Source organism: Pleurodeles waltl, chromosome 5 (genome assembly GCF_031143425.1).
Source record: "Pleurodeles waltl isolate 20211129_DDA chromosome 5, aPleWal1.hap1.20221129, whole genome shotgun sequence".
NCBI lineage: Eukaryota > Metazoa > Chordata > Amphibia > Caudata > Salamandridae > Pleurodeles > Pleurodeles waltl.
Window position 1 is genome coordinate 1,856,013,953 of NC_090444.1, and position 19,985 is coordinate 1,856,033,937.

Here is a 19,985-nt window from a genome sequence, read left to right on the forward strand (position 1 = left end):
AGCAGGGCAGTGACTCCGTCACTCCACAGGAGATTTCTTCGGCCCTTCTGGTGCAGGATGAAGACAGGGAGTCCCCAGAGTGTGCACATTGGGGAAACTGTTGCAGTTGCTGACTTGGAGCTGAGGTTGCTGAAGAAAAGTGTCTCTTGTAGACACTTTGTTGCAGTTACAGCGTTTCTTGGAGCAGGCTGCGGTTGATCCGAGGACAGAGGATGCTGAAGTTGGTGCAGAGGATTCCTGAAGGAAACTTGCAAGCAGAATCTGAAGAGAACCCACAGGAGAGACCCTAAATAGCCCTGAAAGGGGGATTGGCTACCTTATCAGGCATGGACCTATCAGGAGGGGTCTCTGACGTCACCTGTTGGCACTGGCCACTCAGAGGCCTCCAGAGTGCCCCCACACCTTGCAAAGCAAGATGGCTGAAGTCTAGGACACACGGGAGGAGCTCTGGGCACCACCCCTGGGGTGGTGATGGACAGGGGAGTGGTCACACCCCTTTCCTTTGTCCAGTTTCCTGCCAGAGCAGGGGAGAAGGCTGGGGGAGGCTACACCTGAACTGGTGTAGACTGGCTTATGCAAGGAGGGCACCATCTGTGCCCTTCAAATCATTTCCAGAGGCTGGGGGAGGCTACTCCTCCCCAGCCTGTAACACCTATTTCCAAAGGGAGAGGGTGTAACACCCTGCTCTCAGAGGAAATGCTTTGTTCTGCCTTCCTGGGACTGGGCTGTCCAGACCTCAGGAGGGCAGAACCCTGTCCGTGAGGTGGCAGCAGCTGTAGCTGCAGTGCAAGCCTCAGAGAGCTGGTTTGGCAGTACTGGGGGTCCATGGTGGAGCCCCCAGGATGCATGGAATTGGCTCCCCAATACCAGATTTGGAATGGGGGGACGATTCCATGATCTTAGACATGTTACATGGCCATATTCGGAGTTACCATTGTGAAGCTACATATAGGTATTGACCTATATGTAGTGCACGGGTGTAATGGTGACCCCGCACTCACAAAGTCCAGGAAATGGCCCTGAACTGTGTGGGGGCACCTTTGCTAGTGCAAGGGTGCCCTCACACTTAGTAACTTTGCACCTACCTTCAGCAAGTGAAGGTTAGACATATAGGTGACTTATAAGTTACTTAAGTGTAGTGAAAATGGCTGTGAAATAACATGGGCGTTATTTCACTCAGGATGCAATGGCAGTCCTGTGTAAGGGTTTGTCTGAGCTCCCTATGGGTGGCAAAAGAAATGTTGCAGGCCATATGGATCTCTTAGAACCCCAATGTCCTGGGTACCTAGGTACCATATACTAGGGACTTATAGGGGGGGGTCCAGTATGCCAATTGAAATTGGTAAATATAGTCACTGGCCTACAGTGACAGATTTAAAAGCAGAGAGAGCATAAGCACTGAGGTTCTGATTAGCAGAACATCAGTGACACAGTTAGTCACTACACAGGCATACATATTAGGCCACAAACTATGAGCACTAGGGTCCTGGCTAGTAGGATCCCAGTGAGACAGTAAAAACACACTGACACACACTCACAAACAGGTCAAAGTGGGGGTAACCATGCTAGAAAGAGGCTACTTTCCTACAGGAGGTTTCTGAAACATGTCAGTTCTACCTCTTCTATTCTATTCTATTCAGTGGATTTATGAAGCACCTGGCTACTCGATAACTGGCTTCCCAGCGCTGCTGGCTTCAGCAGATCAAGGGACAGTAAACTAATTAGAGGAAAATATACTCTTTAACTGCTTTCTGAAACTCATGAAGGGTATTTTCTATTGGTATGCTGATGGGCAGGGAGTTCCAGAGTTTGGGTGCAAGTTAGTTGAAGGACCGACCTCCACTTCTCTCTCTTAACTCTGGGAACAGCAAGAAGATAAAGGTTGTTGGACTTGAGGGCCCTATTAGTCCAATGTGTACATCTACGACTGAAGATAGATGGGAGGCCCCAAGCTCCTGTTGGTCCTACTTCCATATGTAGGTCCAGCACGGAGGGCAGAGTGGAGGCTCCAGACGTCTACCAGTCCTATGGCTTGGTGTGTAACTCTAGGACTGAGGACAGAGGAAAGGCTCCAGGCACCTGTTGGCACTGTGAATGTTGTTTCAACTTTTATGGTTCTTAAATGCTTGAAAACAAACTTGTGTTAACTTGACCGTAAATATGCGTAAAGATGTACTCTCTTCCATTGTGACATGACGCTGTACCAAACCAGATGACCACTGTTGTTATTTCTCAACTCTAACTAAGGAATTGCAAGCTTGTCACTAAGAGATGGTGAATGTTCCCAGAGGTTTCTCACCACACTGGACCTAACCAAGGACATCCCAACTTTCTCAGATTATGGTTTACACAATGTGCAGATTATTGTGCTTGAATAAACTGTGAGAGTATCAGAATTCAATGCAATGGTATTATGAGAGAATCCTGTGACGTATTTGTAGTATCTTATTGCAATATGTTAAGTAGTGTTACTGTGGTTTCATTAGAACAAACCACAGCGGGTGAGAATGTTGGTAATGTACATTCCTGATGGACCAATCGGAAGAGGACCGTCAGCCGCGTTGCATAAAAAAGGACTCGGAGCCCTCCGAAGTGAAAATTGTATTTCTTCATAACTTAAAATAAATCCTTTCACCTATGATCTTTCTGGGTGTTGTTGTCACCACGGTATTCCGTAGTAAAAGGTTTCTTGTTGCCTGTTCCTCATTGGCCCACACCCCCAAAACCATGTAAATGCCTCGTAATGTTTGCAATCTTTTGTCTGAAGTCCTATAAAAGGATGTACCTTTCCTCTGTAGCTAGGGAACCCCATTCCCACCTTTTGTAAGGTGAATCTATCCTGGATTTTGCATTGAACTTTACTGAGTCCTTTGCATTTATGGTCTGTATTCTTTATTGCTAACCACGGTCATGAGATATTTCATATATTTTGTTTAATAATTCTTTATATAAACTCCTTAACCTTAAAACTTGACCGGTGTCTGTCCTTCTTACTAAGAGTGTCACAACTCTTATTATTCATTTGGGATCGTCAAAAGCTGAAATGTGTCCACTTAGGGAGCACCAAAGTCCGTATAGGGGGGCACTGCTCCCCGTTTGTGCCGTTGCTGTGCACTTGGTAAGGTTATGAGAAACTGGTTTGTGGGCCGACAGTCTTACCTCGCAATGTGTAGATCTAGGACTCAGGAGCGATGCAAGGGTCCAGGCGTCTGTCAGTCCTACCTCTTGATGTGCCGATCTAGGACTGAGGACAGATGTGAGGGTCCAAGCGTCTGTCAGTCCTATCTCTTGATGTGCCGATCTAGGACTGAGGACAGATGTGAGGGTCCAGGCGTCTGTCAGTCCTACCTCTTGATGTGCCGATCTAGGACTGAGGACAGATGTGAGGGTCCAAGCGTCTGTCAGTCCTATCTCTTGATGTGCCGATCTAGGACTGAGGACAGATGTGAGGGTCCAGGCGTCTGTCAGTCCTACCTCTTGATGTGCCGATCTAGGACTGAGGACAGATGTGAGGGTCCAAGCGTCTGTCAGTCCTATCTCTTGATGTGCCGATCTAGGACTGAGGACAGATGCGAGGGTCCAGGCGTCTGTCAGTCCTACCTCTTGATGTGCCGATCTAGGACTGAGGACCGATGCAAGGGTCCAGGCGTCTGTCAGTCTTACCTCTTGGTGGGTAGGTCTAGGAGTAAGAAGAGATGCAAGGGTCCAAGCGTCTGTCAGTCCTATCTCTTGATGTGCCGATCTAGGACTGAGGACAGACGGGAGGGTCCAGGCATCTGTCAGTCCTACCTCTTGATGTGTCAATCTAGGACTGAGGACCGATGCAAGGGTCCAGGCGTCTGTCAGTCCTACCTCTTGATGTGCCGATCTAGGACTGAGGACAGACGGGAGGGTCCAAGCGTCTGTCAGTCCTATCTCTTGATGTGCCGATCTAGGACTGAGGACAGATGCGAGGGTCCAAGCCTCTGTCAGTCCTATCTCTTGATGTGCCGATCTAGGACTGAGGACAGATGCGAGGGTCCAGGCGTCTGTCAGTCCTACCTCTTGATGTGCCGATCTAGGACTGAGGACAGACGGGAGGTCCAGGCATCTTTCAGTCCTACCTCTTGATGTGTCAATCTAGGACTGAGGACCGATGCAAGGGTCCAGGCGTCTGTCAGTCCTACCTCTTGATGTTCCGATCTAGGACTGAGGACAGATGTGAGGATCCAAGTGTCTGTAAGTCCTATCTCTTGATGTGCTGATCTAGGACTGAGGACAGATGCGAGGGTCCAGGCGTCTGTCAGTCCTACCTCTTTATGTGCCGATCTAGGACTGAGGACAGACGGGAGGTCCAGGAATCTGTCAGTCCTACCTCTTGATGTGTCAATCTAGGACTGAGGACAGATGCAAGGGTCCAGGCGTCTGTCAGTCCTACCTCTTGATGTGCCGATCTAGGACTGAGGACAGATGTGAGGGTCCAGGCGTCTGTCAGTCCTACCTCTTGATGTGCCGATCTAGGACTGAGGACAGATGTGAGGGTCCAAGCGTCTGTCAGTCCTATCTCTTGATGTGCCGATCTAGGACTGAGGACAGATGCGAGGGTCCAGGCGTCTGTCAGTCCTACCTCTTGATGTGCCGATCTAGGACTGAGGACAGATGTGAGGGTCCAAGCGTCTGTCAGTCCTATCTCTTGATTTGCCGATCTAGGACTGAGGACAGATGTGAGGGTCCAGGCGTCTGTCAGTCCTACCTCTTGATGTGCCGATCTAGGACTGAGGACAGATGTGAGGGTCCAAGCGTCTGTCAGTCCTATCTCTTGATGTGCCGATCTAGGACTAAGGACAGATGCGAGGGTCCAGGCGTCTGTCAGTCCTACCTCTTGATGTGCCGATCTAGGACTGAGGACCGATGCAAGGGTCCAGGCGTCTGTCAGTCTTACCTCTTGGTGGGTAGGTCTAGGAGTAAGAAGAGATGCAAGGGTCCAAGCGTCTGTCAGTCCTATCTCTTGATGTGCCGATCTAGGACTGAGGACAGACGGAGGGTCCAGGCATCTGTCAGTCCTACCTCTTGATGTGTCAATCTAGGACTGAGGACCGATGCAAGGGTCCAGGCGTCTGTCAGTCCTACCTCTTGATGTGCCGATCTAGGACTGAGGACAGACGGGAGGGTCCAAGCGTCTGTCAGTCCTATCTCTTGATGTGCCGATCTAGGACTGAGGACAGATGCGAGGGTCCAAGCCTCTGTCAGTCCTATCTCTTGATGTGCCGATCTAGGACTGAGGACAGATGCGAGGGTCCAGGCGTCTGTCAGTCCTACCTCTTGATGTGCCGATCTAGGACTGAGGACAGACGGGAGGTCCAGGCATCTTTCAGTCCTACCTCTTGATGTGTCAATCTAGGACTGAGGACCGATGCAAGGGTCCAGGCGTCTGTCAGTCCTACCTCTTGATGTTCCGATCTAGGACTGAGGACAGATGTGAGGATCCAAGTGTCTGTAAGTCCTATCTCTTGATGTGCTGATCTAGGACTGAGGACAGATGCGAGGGTCCAGGCGTCTGTCAGTCCTACCTCTTTATGTGCCGATCTAGGACTGAGGACAGACGGGAGGTCCAGGAATCTGTCAGTCCTACCTCTTGATGTGTCAATCTAGGACTGAGGACCGATGCAAGGGTCCAGGCGTCTGTCAGTCCTACCTCTTGATGTGCCGATCTAGGACTGAGGACAGACGGGAGGGTCCAGGCATCTGTCAGTCCTACCTCTTGATGTGTCAATCTAGGACTGAGGACCGATGCAAGGGTCCAGGCGTCTGTCAGTCCTATCTCTTGATGTGTCGATCTAGGACTGAGGACAGACGGGAGGGTCCAGGCGTCTGTCAGTCCTATCTCTTGATGTGCCGATCTAGGACTAAGGACAGACAGGAGGGTCCAGGCATCTGTCAGTCCTACCTCTTGGTATGTACATCTAGGAATGAGGACAGATGCGAGGGTCCAGGCGTCTGTCAGTCCTAGCTCTTGGTGTGTAGACCTAGGAGTAAGAAGAGATGAGAGGGTCCAGGCGTCTGTCACTCCTACCTCTTGGTGGGTAGATCTAGGAGTAAGAAGAGATGAGAGGGTCCAGATGTCTGTCAGTCCTACCTCGGCTCGGCAGGATGAAACTCAGTGCGACAGCAGCTCGGCAGGACCCCACGCAGTGAGGTGGCAGCCGAGTAGTTTGGGGGTTCAGCTGCTCTCTGAAGGGGGTCTGTGGCACGTTTCAGCCTGCTCAGTACCCGGCACTCCCCCCAGACTTACTTACATCTCATCCTACCTGGGGGTTGAGTGGGTGGGCGTCAGCTTCCGCTGCATGGCCTCAGGGATCTCAGAGCATATCTGATGGTCACAGAGGGACTAAGGGGCCGAGATACCGAGTGGACTGCAGAGCTAGACCTTGTGCTTGTGGTCGGAGCCCCCAGAAGGAGTCAGGCCCTCTCACCCTGGGGTAGACGCTAGTGGTGGAGCGGTGGGTGGGTGGTCGTGCCGCAGAAGCAGCCCGCGCCCTTGTGTTCTTAGGGAGGACACTGCCGCACTCTGCCTGGGGTCGGCCTACCCCATGTTTCGGCCTGAGTTCATGGTGGACGGGCAGCTGACTTCCCAAGCTAGGGGCTCTAGTGGGGGGGGACGTCCTCTGGCCTGAACAGCAACAGCAGGAGAGCCCTGTAGAAGGCAGAGTCGGGGTGGCTTGCAGCCCCACAGACACCTAAATTACCAGAAGACTGAATGTGTAGCAACCCATCATTGTCACTGGACTTAATCTTCCTGAAAGTGTAGGTTGTGGGAGTGACATTGACTCAAAGCCTGAACGAGAGGCGTGTGACCAACACTCTACTCCCTCTGGTGAGTTGACCAATTCAATAATCGCCCAAGGGCTGCGAGGGGAGGGTTGCACAGACAAGTTGACTTGGACTGTTGGTGGCTGGTGGGGATGAACAAAGAATGCTGAAAGCCTAATAGAGCACACTTTCACTGCAGATCAAACAAACTGAACACACACACTGCATCTAATTGTGTAATCAATATTACACAACCTCTCTTACAGGAAACGGGTCAGCTTTCATTTGACTATACCAAGAATGCGCTCAAGCCGCTTAAACTCAGAGCTTAATCGCCTCTTATGCTGCAAAAGGAAACAAAACAATAGAAAAAACAAGGATGGCGCAACTGCTACAAGCAGATTATCCTCTGGGAAGTGTAGCCAAACCATGAGTCATTGGTAAAGGCTCAAGGAAGTTTAATGAGTTCTTCCTGAGCCTGGCAGAACAACCTTTCATGCATGTTCACTTGTAGCAACCAGAGGCAACCATCCACCAACAACTAGAGCCTGGGTTTGTAAACCACAGCAAATCACCCGTGAGGGCCTCCAGGCACTGAAAAAGCAAGAAGACAGAAGCAAGAGTGATGCAGCAGCAGTGGGAGTGCTGGTCCTGGGACCTGCTCAATTTGGGCACGCTGCCGCCTCCATCAAGTAGGTCCTGGGAGGAAGGAGGGGCCCTGGGAGGCTGTGGGAGGGGCAAGGGAGATGGGAACATAATGGACGGCATGCAGGAGCGGCAAGGAAAATGCATGGAGAAAGTAGTGAAAATAAAGTAAAAGCAGGGAGGAGACACAGAGAAATGAGGAAAAAAGCAAAGAGAAATCAGTGGATACGAAGGAAAACAAGGAGAAGGCACACAAAACTGGAAAAAGCAAAGAGAAAGCAGTAAAAGCAAGGGAAAAGCAAGGAGGAGGCACACAAAAAATGAGGCAAAAAGAAAGGAGAAAGCAGTAAAAATGAAGGCAAATCAAGGGGAAAGCACACAAAAAATGAGGCAAAAGGCAGGGAGAAAGCAGTGAAAATGAGAGAAAGCAAGGAGAAGGCACACAGAAAATGGGGAAAAGCAAAGAGAAATCAGTGAAAATGAGGGGAAGCAAGGCGAAAACAGACAAAAAAATTAGGCAAAAGGCAGGGAGAAACCAGTGAAAATGAGGGAAAGCAAGAAGAAGGCACACAGAAAATGGGGAAAAGCAAAGAGAAACCAGTGAAAATGGGGGAAATCAAGGAGAAGGCTCACAAAAAACAGGAAAAAGCAAAAATAAAAAAATCAGTGAAAATGAGGGGAAGCAAGGTGAAAACAGACAAAAAATGAGGCAAAAGGCAGGGAGAAAGCAGTGAAAATGAGAGAAAGCAAGGAGAAGGCACACAGAAAATGGGGAAAAGCAAAGAGAAACCAGTGAAAATGGGGGAAATCAAGGAGAAGGCTCACAAAAAAAAAGGAAAAAGCAAAGAGAAATCAGTGAAAATGAGGGGAAGCAAGGTGAAAACAGACAAAAAATGAGGCAAAAAGCAAGGAGAAAGCAGTGAAAACAAGGGAAAGCAAGGAGAAAGCACTCAAAAAGCAAGGGAAAAGAGAAGGAGAAACCAGTGAAAATGGGGGAAAGCAAGGAGAAGGCACACAAAAAAAAGGAAAAAGCACAGAGAAAGGAGTGAAAATGAGGGAAAGCAAGAAGAAAGCAAACACAAAATGAAGCAAAAAGCACGGAGAAACCAGTGGAAACGAGGCAAATCAAGGAGAAAGCACAAAAAATGAGGCAAAAAGCAAGGAGAAAGCACACAAAAAACAGGAAAAAGCAAAGAGAAAGCAGTGAAAACGAGGGAAAGCAAGGATAAGGACACAAAAACAGGAAAAAAACAAGAGCAATACAGGAGTAAAAGTGGTGCAGCAACATGGGGAGAGCTGGGTCTGGGTTTTAAAGAAAGAGCCATCGCTTACAAGTCCAACAACAGCTGAAGTATCTAGGGAATCTTCCAACACCAGCAAGCTGAAAATAAAAGTATAAGTTCTCTACCACGATCAAATTAACCTCACGACAAAGGGCCCTGGTGAGCTCCCGTGCACCCTTCCTTTCTCCAGACCCCAAACCAAGTCCAGAGTGGCAAGTCCCCTAACAAGGATCAAGCATCGCATTTTCATCGTTATACCAATCTTCATCACTCCCCTGGCTTACTCAGCCATTAAATGAATCCATTAAAGCACTAAATCACCAGTCTACTAAACTGGATCTTCATGATGGTCTCTTACAAATACCAGTGACTGCAACAACGGCTATAGATAAAAAGGCAGAATTACTAAGGGCCTGATTTAGAGATTGGTGGATGGGGTTACTTCATCACAAATGTGGAGGCTGTCCTATCTGCTGTATTACGATTTCATTATATCCCATGGAAATTGTAATACGGTGAACAGGATATCTGCCACGTTTGTGATGGAGTATCCCGTCCACCAAACTCTACATGAGGACCTAAGTCTCGCCACCAACAGTGCAGTCTTGCAATTCCACTCACAACTTTACAACCTCAACAGCCATGAAAAGAGTCAAGATGAGTGCAGCTGCCAGCAATAGTAGAAAAACTTTAAGACCATGCAGAAATGTTAAGAATAATTACAACAGAAGTAACAAATATAAAAAATCCACACACACAAACCCTTCTGAGCCCCACAAATCTTAATCTTCAAGATTATTCACAAAGTGCAAGTACAAAGAGAAGGATGCTGATGAAATTCAAATGTTGCTCCTTCTACTCCTGAAAAACTACTAAGAACAACCAGTAAATCTATTCACTCAGAAATGTTTGACACTTTACAAAGTAATGAAAGCAAACCCTCAACTATCAGTTTAAAGCTCATACAGAACTCAACTTTAAAACCTTTGTTTAAAACAGAAACAAAAACCACTACAAACTACTGTCACTCAAGCAAAGTCAAGTTAACAATAAGCACATAAGCAATAGCTAGTGAGAAATTATTTGTAATTTAAGTACAGGTAAAATGTAAACATAAGTAGATATGATCCATCCATACTCCTTGATCTAAGCCAAGCTAAGACCACTTCTTCAACTCAAACTGAGGCTGACTCTAAGTCACAAATGCCCAACCTAAAACCAGAACATAATCTCAGATCGAGTCTATCGGCAAAGGATCTAAGCAAAGACATGTTACCATTGTTTGTAAAATAGGATATCAGAGATCTTTATGGCTGCCAAGACCAACACTTCAGAAGAGCTGGTGCATGTTGATCAAACAACAACAGCTTGAGCAGATCAATTTAAATTCCTCAGTAGACCCACATCTCAATAACTTGCATGACATTGTGCCACCAAGAACTCATTGTTTGGAGGGCACTTACTAACCTGGGAGTCTTCAACCTCCATTGACAACTCTGGTCAACAACTAATTCTCCACCCAGAATGCCAGTCAACAGGACTCTCTGATATGTTTTAAGGGAAAGCATCACAAAGTCACTCTTAGTTCATCCTCATCTGCACCATCTATTGTCCACTCTCATCCTGCCAATAGAGTTCATCAGGTGCGAGAAGTCGCCCCCGAAGGACTCAACATTGGTCACATGGAGCTCTGCGAAAGAGGCAAACTTCATTCTCTCAAAAAAGTCAATCTTCGACGAATGAGGAATTACTCTTAATAAACCCATTCTGCAACAATATCCAGAACTTCTCTTCCCAAAATCCACAAACTCCTTAAACACAAAAGGACATGGAAGAGAAAATGCAAATGAACACTTGGATAACAAATCAAAACTCCAAAATGCTGTTGGTAAAATGAACCAAGCTACCCTGATGCAAGGTAATCTAGGACTAGCATCTGTCAGGACAGCTGAATCATCTCAAAGACAGGTCATTGAAACTTCACCGAAGTCAGCTCGCAAAGATTGAGGCTGGCGCGCTCCAATGCTAAACGAAAGGGAGACAGCATGAATAACAACCAGTCTAAACAAACAACAAACAAAAAAATATATGTTCCTGGAACCTGGGTGTACTGTTAAGATTAATTCAGGATGAAGAGATGCTAATATACTTCAGAGCATTTGAAATGTTATGCCTTCAGAAAACTTGGAACATGGCAGATCCACAAACTGTAGGTTTTAAAAGACTGGCAATCCTCTCCCAGTTTCCAATACAGTGATGTCAGATGGAGTGCCAACTGCGCAATCATTGAATATTAACACTTATATGGAGTTCTGAATTCGCATTTGCTCTTTTCATGATTATATATACTCATTTAATCCATTACTTTGTATTGCCTATTTGGATCTACTGAAAGATTTTAATGATTGTAATGATTTTAATGTAATTGAACAATAAACTTCTCACTGATTTATTATATGTACTCCTACATGCCTTTGTGAATCTGCCTTAAAATGTCCAACTCTTCATTAGTAAAATGTCTGTTTGTACTAATTGAACATGAATATTACCTGAATAGTTCAGTTCTATTTCCATTATAGATGTTCTAGAACCAATTGTAATACTTCCAGAGTACCACTTTGCATACTCCACAAATCCTTTGTGAACAGGCCCGTAGTTGTGTAATTGAGCCAAGAGTATTGCTGTATTAATGCATTAATGATTACTCTAGTGATTCAGTGCCTGTTGCTTTGTTTTTGACTACACAGTGGACCCTATTTCATCCGATGAGAAGTAGTTATGATTAGTTCACTTAGTGGGGTGATTGGTGGGTGGCCCATACAACCCTGCTGCCTGAACAGACAGCCATACAGGAGGTGGGTACCAGAGACAAGGTTCGCCCATCTTGCACTGCGCATGGTGTGTAAGGACGCAGGGATAGATGAAGTCTTACCCTTTAGAATGGCTTCGTCTTTCGGGGAGGTGTTCACTGAGATCCTTTTTTTCCAGATCAGAATATTCTGAGTTTGTTGCATTTTCCCACCTGGTCCGTCCATCTGCGAGTTTAAGAAATATCTTGTGTTAAGATTTCTAAGGCATCACATAAGAGTGCTTCAATTTACAAACATCAGAAACTAGTTGGTAACTCATTCTATGGCTTCAGGAGGGAGCCTCAACTCTGTGCACTGCAAATAATGGTTACTTTCATTTTTTTAAAGGTTGTGTCAAGCTTCAACTTTTATACCCCTGTCTCTGAGGTTTTACTAAGCATTCAGCATAGAATACCAAGCATTTTCCACAACCTGGTCCTGGGGGCCTCGAAGAGCCCTCCAAAAATCTGAATAAGTCAAGACAAATGCTGTGCAGTCCATTGGTGCTTCACACCTGGTTATTCACTGACCAGAAGAACCACAAAAGAAGAAACTAAGGGACTGACTTACAATTTTGCAGGTTGCCCGCTCTCCGCCAAGGCGGCAAAGTAAGATACTCTGCTCGCCTGTTGGAGGTGCCAGCAGCCAAATTTAGAAGTCTCCGCTGACCCCAGCGGACATTTCTAGCATTGGAAGGAACCGCCGTCACAGCAGTTCTTGCAAAGGCTATTGCAAACTTACAAAGATATTTTTGAAAATAAAAACTAAAATCTCAAAGAACAATGTGCCTCTCGCCATGGAAATTTTCTCCCACGCCGAAGGGGCACTGAGCACTTTTCAGTGCCCCTTACCACCAGGTTTCTCCTGCCAGTGAGGGGCATTGAAAAAGGACTCTATGCCTGCATATCTTAATTAGGTGGGTGGACATACAAATATCATACAGCCCTTACTCCTTATGGCGATTTGAGGGGTTGACCACAGCAGTGATGGAGTAATCTACGCAGTTGTCAAATCGTGGTCTCTGTGGTGTCGAGGGTCAGTGATGTAACCGACCTTTCGACACCGTGCTAAATGCTAGGGGGAGTCGTTTAATGCATGTGGTTTTGTGGTGGAATCCCCGGAAGTTCCGGAGGGATTCCACCTCTTGATTTAAGTGTTTTGGTTTGCTCCGAGGCTTCGCCTCCGGAGCTATAAATAAACCATTGGGCGTGGTCAGGGGGCCGACGGAGACGCTCGCAGCTATGCACAGGGATCCGTGCTGCTGTCGAGCGAGTGCGTGCGGCCTCATCTGACCACGCCGACACCTTCTGAAAAAACAACTGTGTCGCGTGAGTTTTATGAGCGGCGCGCAACACGCAATAATGTGTTGAGGCTGTCAGAGCCTCAACATTACATTGGCGACGAGGGTGTGTTGCCCCACGCCCCTGGGTGTGCCCCGCGGCGGCCGCGTGTCAGAACGCGGTGTTCGTGCGGCAGGTGCACGTGCCCAAGCATTCAAATTAAAGGCACAGGCAACTAGAGTTGTGCCTACAACAGGTGCAACAGAGCGGCGGCCGTAAATTACACGGTGCTCGTGCCGTCTCTGCTTCTCACACGAAGGACCCCCTCTGAGCTGAAAAAAAAGAAGAATTAAAATAAAATAACAAGAATAAAGAACAAATAACAAGAATAAAGAAAAAATAATCGTGCAGCCTCAAGCAACAGGAAAAGAGAGAGTAGATTACAAGCTGTGCCCTGAAAACTCTGTCACCAGACTATTCTTGTTTATTATCTACACAACAGTAGGAAGATAAACACTGACCCTTAGCACAACCAAACATCATGTCTGCAATACCTCCAGTAGAGCCATTCATTGTGGAAGGAGCCCCATCCACCCAAGCCCCTAAGTGGAAAGAATGGGTGGAAAGAGTACTCCTATTTTTTGAGGCCACCAAAGTAGAAGATGACCAGAAGCGTGCACTGCTCATTCATATAGGAGGGAAAGATATATATAAGATATAAAAAAACTTGATGGAAACAGCACCCAACACACATGCAACGCTGATAGCGGCACTCAATAGGCATTTCGAGCCTATGGTCAACACTGACTATGAAAGGTTCATATTCAGACAAGCGAGGCAACAAATGGAAGTGTAGTTGGATGCATTCCACCTGAGACTAAGAGAGTTGGCAAGCATGTGCAGATTTAATGATGAAACGGAAGAGGTGAGAGGACAGTTGATCCAAGGGTGTGCATCCCTAAGGCTTAGGGAGCGCATCCTAGAGGAGTCAGAAAATCTCTGCCCGATATCTTACAGTTAGGGCGCACGAAAGAGCTGTCGAGAGCCAGAGCCTTGCACATGGAGGCTGCCTTGCAACGACCCATAAAGGAAGAAGTGATCAATGCAGTCACGGCAACTGTGAACAGACCCAGACCAAGGATGAATAAAGCCCGAACGAGGCAATGTGGGTACTGTGGGGGAGTGCCACATAGGTCATCTGAGTGTCCAGCAAGAGGAAAGGTATGCTCCAGCTGCGGAAAGATGAAATCATTTTGCAAAGGTTTGTCGATCTAGGGGAGCTACCAGTGCGTCCGTCAACGTCGCGGTCGAAGAGACTCCTACAGAGAAATTGGAGCTGGGGAGTGACATGGATGATGATGAAACAATGGTTCATGTTGTCCACTCCCTGTTTGCTGTCAAACCTTCTAACCCTCAACAAGCATCACTTCCAAAGTGCCAAATCATGATGGGCGAACACGAGGTTGTTGCAGTAGAGGACACGGGAGCTTCCATAAACCTGTTAGCTACCGAGGAATATTGTCGGATGGTGCCGACTCCCGCACTAGTCAAGACAAACATCAAGGTGTACGCCTACGGGCAGAGCACTCCTTTGGCTTTGAGAGGTATGTTCCGAACTACTCTCACCCATGGATCGAAGTCCACCTCAGCGAAAATCTATGTGACTGAGGGAGGAACCGGGATGCTGTTAGGCTGTAAAGCTGCAGAAGAATTGGCAATTGTAACATTTGCGTTCAGCATTCATCAAGAGTCAATATCTGAGCTGGTGGCACGATATGAAGATGTATTCAAAGGAATTGGGTGAGAAATGGCCGAGAAATTAAGCTCCACATTGATAACACGGTACAACCGGTAGCTCTTTGTCATCGGCGAGTGGCGTTCCACCTTCGACCACAAGTGGAGAGAGAATTGGAAAATTTAGAAAGAGCTGGGATCATCGAGAAGGTCTCCGGAACCACTCCTTGGGTTTCTCCCATTGTGGTGGCGAGGAAGCCCAAACAGCCGGGCGAAGTGAGAATCTGTGTGGACATGCGCCTCCCTAATGCTGCCATCAAACGGGAGAGGCATTTAACACCGACGATTGACGACATTCTGGGGGAACTTAGTGAGTCGCGCTGGTTCTCCAAACTGGATCTCAGGTCCGGATACCACCAATTGGTGTTGGCCAAAGAATCCCGGTACATCACGACTTTCTCTACAAATGTGGGGCTCCGGAGGTATAAAAGGTTGAGCTTAGGGGTGTCCATGCTGCCGAGGTATTCCAAAACGTGATTCAAGAACTGCTAATTGATTTGCCTGGAACTATTAATGTCAGTGACGACATCTTAGTACATGCACCCACCATTGCTGAACACCATTCACGACTACAGAAGGTCCTACAACGTATCAAGGAGTCGGGACTCACACTCCACCGTGACAAGTGTGAGTTTCTAAAAGACAAGATCCAGTTTTTTGGTTACACGTTCTCCGCGAGTGGAGTAGCTCCCGATCCGGCCAAAGTCAATGACATTAAGAAGGCGCCCCCTCCCACTAATATTACAGAAGTGAGGAGCTTTCTAGGAATGGTAAATTACTGTGGCCGGTTCATTAAGGACTTGTCTAATCTCACACAGCCGTTAAGGAATCTCACCAAAGCCTCTGAGCCATGGCGGTGGGAAGTTCCTGAGCAGTGTGCGTTTGAGGCAATCAAAGATGCACTTTCCAGTGACACTATTTTGAAATATTTCGATCCAAAACAAAGTACTAAAATCGCTGTGGACGCTGGGTCGAAAGGGTTGGGGGCTGTATTGCTACAATAGAACCCCGGCGGGATGTGGTTCCCGGTTGCCTATGCCAGCCGATCGCTGACTGAGACTGAACAGCGTCATTCGCAGATAGAAAAGGAAGCGATTGCGGTGCACTGGGGCTGCAAGCATTTTCATATCTACGTATATGGTCGCCCTTTTCTTGTAACTAACGACCACAAGCCACTGCTCCCTCTCTTTAATGGCACTGCTTCCAAACCTCCGCCCGGATCGAGAAGTGGATGCTACAACTACAAGATTATCGATGCCAGTTGGAATACCGTCCGGGGTCTGAAAATCCGGCGGACTATCTGTCAAGACATCCCCGCGCTGCATCTGCTGTGGAGATTGAGGAAGCACAAGAGACAGAGGAATACGTTAGATACGTCACAGACAGGTCCAGGCCGATACCGATGACTATGAGTGAAATTGTACACGCGACCAAGAATGATGAGTGTCTACAGAAAGTTCTGGTGGCCATGGAAAACAACCAGTGGTGCCGCCTTAAAGGACAACTGTCTTTACTAACCAGCGATTCCCAGCGCATAATTGGAAGTCTGTACAACGTGAGGGACGAGCTTACCACTGATCCTGAGGGGTGCATTTTGAGAGGAAATCGATTGGTCATTCCGTCCTCCCTGACTGCCAGAGCGATTGAGTTGGCCCATAATGGTCACCAAGGAATGGTCAAAACAAAGAGTCGTCTCCGATCGAAAGTGTGGTTTCCTCTTATAGATGAACAAGTGGAGTCTGTGGTGAAGTCTTGCAGGTGGTGCCAGGCCACTGGTGAACCGAGTAGACCCAATCCAATTGAAACTGAGCCATCCCCAGTTGGGCCATGGGTTTCAGCTAGTCTGGACTTCGGAAGTTTGCCCGATGGTCGCCACACCATGGTTCTTATCGATGATTTTTCAAAGTATCCTGAAGTGGAGATTATTCCTGCCCTAACGGCTGAGGTTGTGATTTCTGGTTTAGAGAAAGCCATGGCTACCCACAGTCTCATATCGGAAATAAAAACGGACAATGGACCTCCATTCCAAAGTAAAGAGCTCACGGAGTATTTTAATTTAGCTGGCACCCGACACCGCTGTATTACCCCAAGGTGGCCACAAGCTAACGGTAGGTAGAAAGGTTCATGAGGACTCTGAACAAGGTGATCCGGATCGCTGTAGCTGGTGGTCAGACTGTGGATTATGCTATATTTTCATTTTTGAGGAATTACAGGCAAATGCCACACTCCACCACGAACAGGGCACCTACTCATCTTGCGTTTGTGAGAGCGTCTATAGATGCCATTCCTCATCACTTTTCGCGGGTTCCTCCCACTGTGTCTCGTGACGTGGTACAGGAGAAAAGGCGTATGTCTAATCAAAGGGCCAGTCGTGCTTGTCGAGCTGTCCCGTTGGATCTTCGAGTGGGTGATCAAGTGTTACTGAAACAAGTTCTGCCAGGGAGCAAGTTTCGCACGCCGTTTGGTACTGACCCATGGTTGGTCGTCCAACAAAATGGGTCTGCTGTGGTGGCCCGACGTGGGAATGAGACCGTGACTCGCAACGTATCTTTGTTTAAACGGTTTTACCCTTCTGGAGACAGTGTTGGAGAAGACTTTCGTGAAGCTGATGCTGGTGGTCCGTTGTCTGTGGTGCCTGGAACGGACAGCCCTGTTTATAGGTCTCAGGAGCAACGTGAAGATGATCCGGTTGCTGTCCTGGATGAGCCGGTAGCTGGGGACATGACTCCGGATTTGTTGTCTAGTCGTTCAGGGTCTGCCCGATATAATTTACGCAGTAATCCTTCCCCATCTATTTTGCTTCGTGATCACTTATGTGACTAGTGAACAGTTTGTTTTACTTTTTCTGGTGTTTTTCAATTTTGGGGAGCAATGTGGTGTCGAGGGTCAGTGACGTAACCGACCTTTCGATACCGTGCTAAATGCTAGGGGGAGTCGTTTAATGCATGTGGTTTTGTGGTGGAATCCCCGGAAGTTCCGGAGGGATTCCACCTCTTGATTTAAGTGTTTTGGTTTGCTCCGAGGCTTCGCCCCCAGAGCTATAAATAAACCGTTGGGCGTGGTCAGGGGGCAGACGGAGACGCTCGCAGATATGCACAGGGATCCGTGCTGCTGTCGAGCGAGCGCGTGCGGCCTCATCTGACCACGCCGACACCTTCTGAAAAAACAACTGTGTCGCGTGAGTTTTATGAGCGGCGTGCAACACGCAATAATGTGTTGAGGCTGTCAGAGCCTCAACATTACAGTCTCCCCGAATCTAAACTGGGTGGGCAGACCAAAATGATGGCAGAGAGGAAATGTTAGTAGGGAGTTCCTTCTCTGCCAACATATACATCAGGTCCTAACTTTGGAAGTGAGTTGATCATTTGTCACAACAATTTGCCTAGAGTCAATATGGGAACACAATTTCAGTTCTGCAGTTCCCTCACATTGTTTTTGTTGTTTCCATGGTTTATGTCCAAATCAGGCCCTGCTATGCCTGACCTGACATTTTTATGAATAATCTGATGTTCAGCATCTCATCCTTGGCCTGGAGAAATATGATCACATCACCCCCCATCCTGACTAACGTCAATTATTTCCCTTTGCCTGCCCGCTCCATCTTCAAAAACATCTGCATGATTTACAAAGCTGTCACGACCTACAGCCCAATTTATCTTGCAGACAAGCTCGCCATCTCTGGCAGCTCTCGGCACACCAGCAGCCAGGACACCATCAGACTGCAGACTAAGGGCCTGGTTTAGATATTGGCGGATGAGTTATTCCATCTCAACTGTGACGGATATCCTGTCCACCGAAATCTAAATCAGGCCCTGGGAAGTGTACAAAAGATAAAAGAAGACAGCAGGCATGTTCTGCCTATGCACCCAGGATCTGGAATAACACGCCCGCGTCACCCAGGACTGCCCCATTGCTGCTCCAGTTTAAGAAAGAGTTGAAGACCACCATCTTTAAAAATATTACATCACAGGCCGCTGCCTCTCCCATCACTCATAGGCTTTATGCTTCTCTTTGACTCCGTACAGCACTCCGCTGGCTTTCGACTAGGTTTGCGCTACAGAAACACCCACTACATGCATACATGTTCTTCGAACCCTTGTTTATTTTTTGGTTGTTAGAAATGGGCCTTGTGGTTGGCTAGAGTATGCACCTAAGCCAGGCAGAACCCACCCACTCTAGTCAGGGCAACTAAGCTACACACCAAAGATAACCTCTGTTCAAAACCTTTGAGGATAACCCTGCAGAAAGGACCATTTCCAACAATTGTGTAAAATGTATCTCATTTCTCTGGGAGGTACTTTTCTCCAGAATAATTGCTACTAATACTTTTGGTGTCCAGGTTCCAATCTGGATGACTTTGTAGTTGCATGATGCTAATTTAAATTCTATTTAAAAGTTACCTTGTTAGCCAGATGATGCCCCCTCCCTTTCTAAACGAAAGGAGTATTGCCCCGTGGCACTTCCTGTCTGTACAAATGCACCATTGCTGGGAAGCTGGTGTTTGTGTGTGGTGGACCTGGTCATATCCTGGCCTTTGTGAAAGGAACTCTCTTTACTGGGGTGCAAAGTAACTTTTTGTGTAGCCAGGGCTCTGATGTAAGCTTCCCACTCGCCTGGAAATATGTCAAGGACAAGGAAGCATTACTTACTGTGCAGCTTAGCAGCTTCTCAGGATGCTCTCAGAGACGTTTTCACGCACACGGCCAAAGTGGGCTCTTTCAGGGGCCCCTGATATATCCACCTCTGTTCTGCAGAGTCTTGCCCAGATGCACTTGAATAATTATTAAACAGCTCTGCTAAAAATATAGTTTTTCTTGAATTGATTTTTAATGTGGGTGATGTGTGAGAGTCTATTACAGACATTTTGCAGAGAAATATTCTATATATGTTTCATGGAACATCCATAAAAGTTTCTTTTAGTTCAAAACAGGGGACCTCACATATGAGAAATTGGAGGGTGTTACAGGGATTATTTGCAGTAATGTAGGAAGCTGGCCTGGTGTGTAGTGGGTACCTCAGGTACTTACACCTTATACCAGGTATCCCCTATAAGTGTAGTGTAGGCAATGCCTAGAAGCCAGGCTCTCTAGAGGTAGCTGTGGATGAGCAGCCAAGGATTATCTAGGAGACATGCAAAGCTCATGCAATACCACTGTAGTCACACAGCACTTACACACATGAAAGAAAATCCCTCAGTTGTACAAAAATAAAGGTACTTTATCATGCTAACACAGCACCAAAAATACTATAGCGGCAATATCCCCTTAGGAGGTAAGTAACACACAAGTTATATACACTAGTAGCAATAGGCATAAGAACAGTTAGAAAACAGTGCAAAACAGTGT

At 47.3% G+C, this 19,985-nt stretch overlaps 1 protein-coding gene across 1 annotated transcript in view; it reads right to left on the bottom strand.

The window, feature by feature from the left end:
* LOC138296879 (regulator of G-protein signaling 22-like) overlaps nt 1-19,985 on the bottom strand; it is a 396,955-nt gene that overhangs the window by 189,772 nt on the left and 187,198 nt on the right. Inside the window, exon 6 of the mRNA XM_069236373.1 lies at nt 11,650-11,752. Coding sequence (XP_069092474.1) covers nt 11,650-11,752 — 103 coding nt within the window. The remainder of the gene's footprint in view (nt 1-11,649; nt 11,753-19,985) is intronic.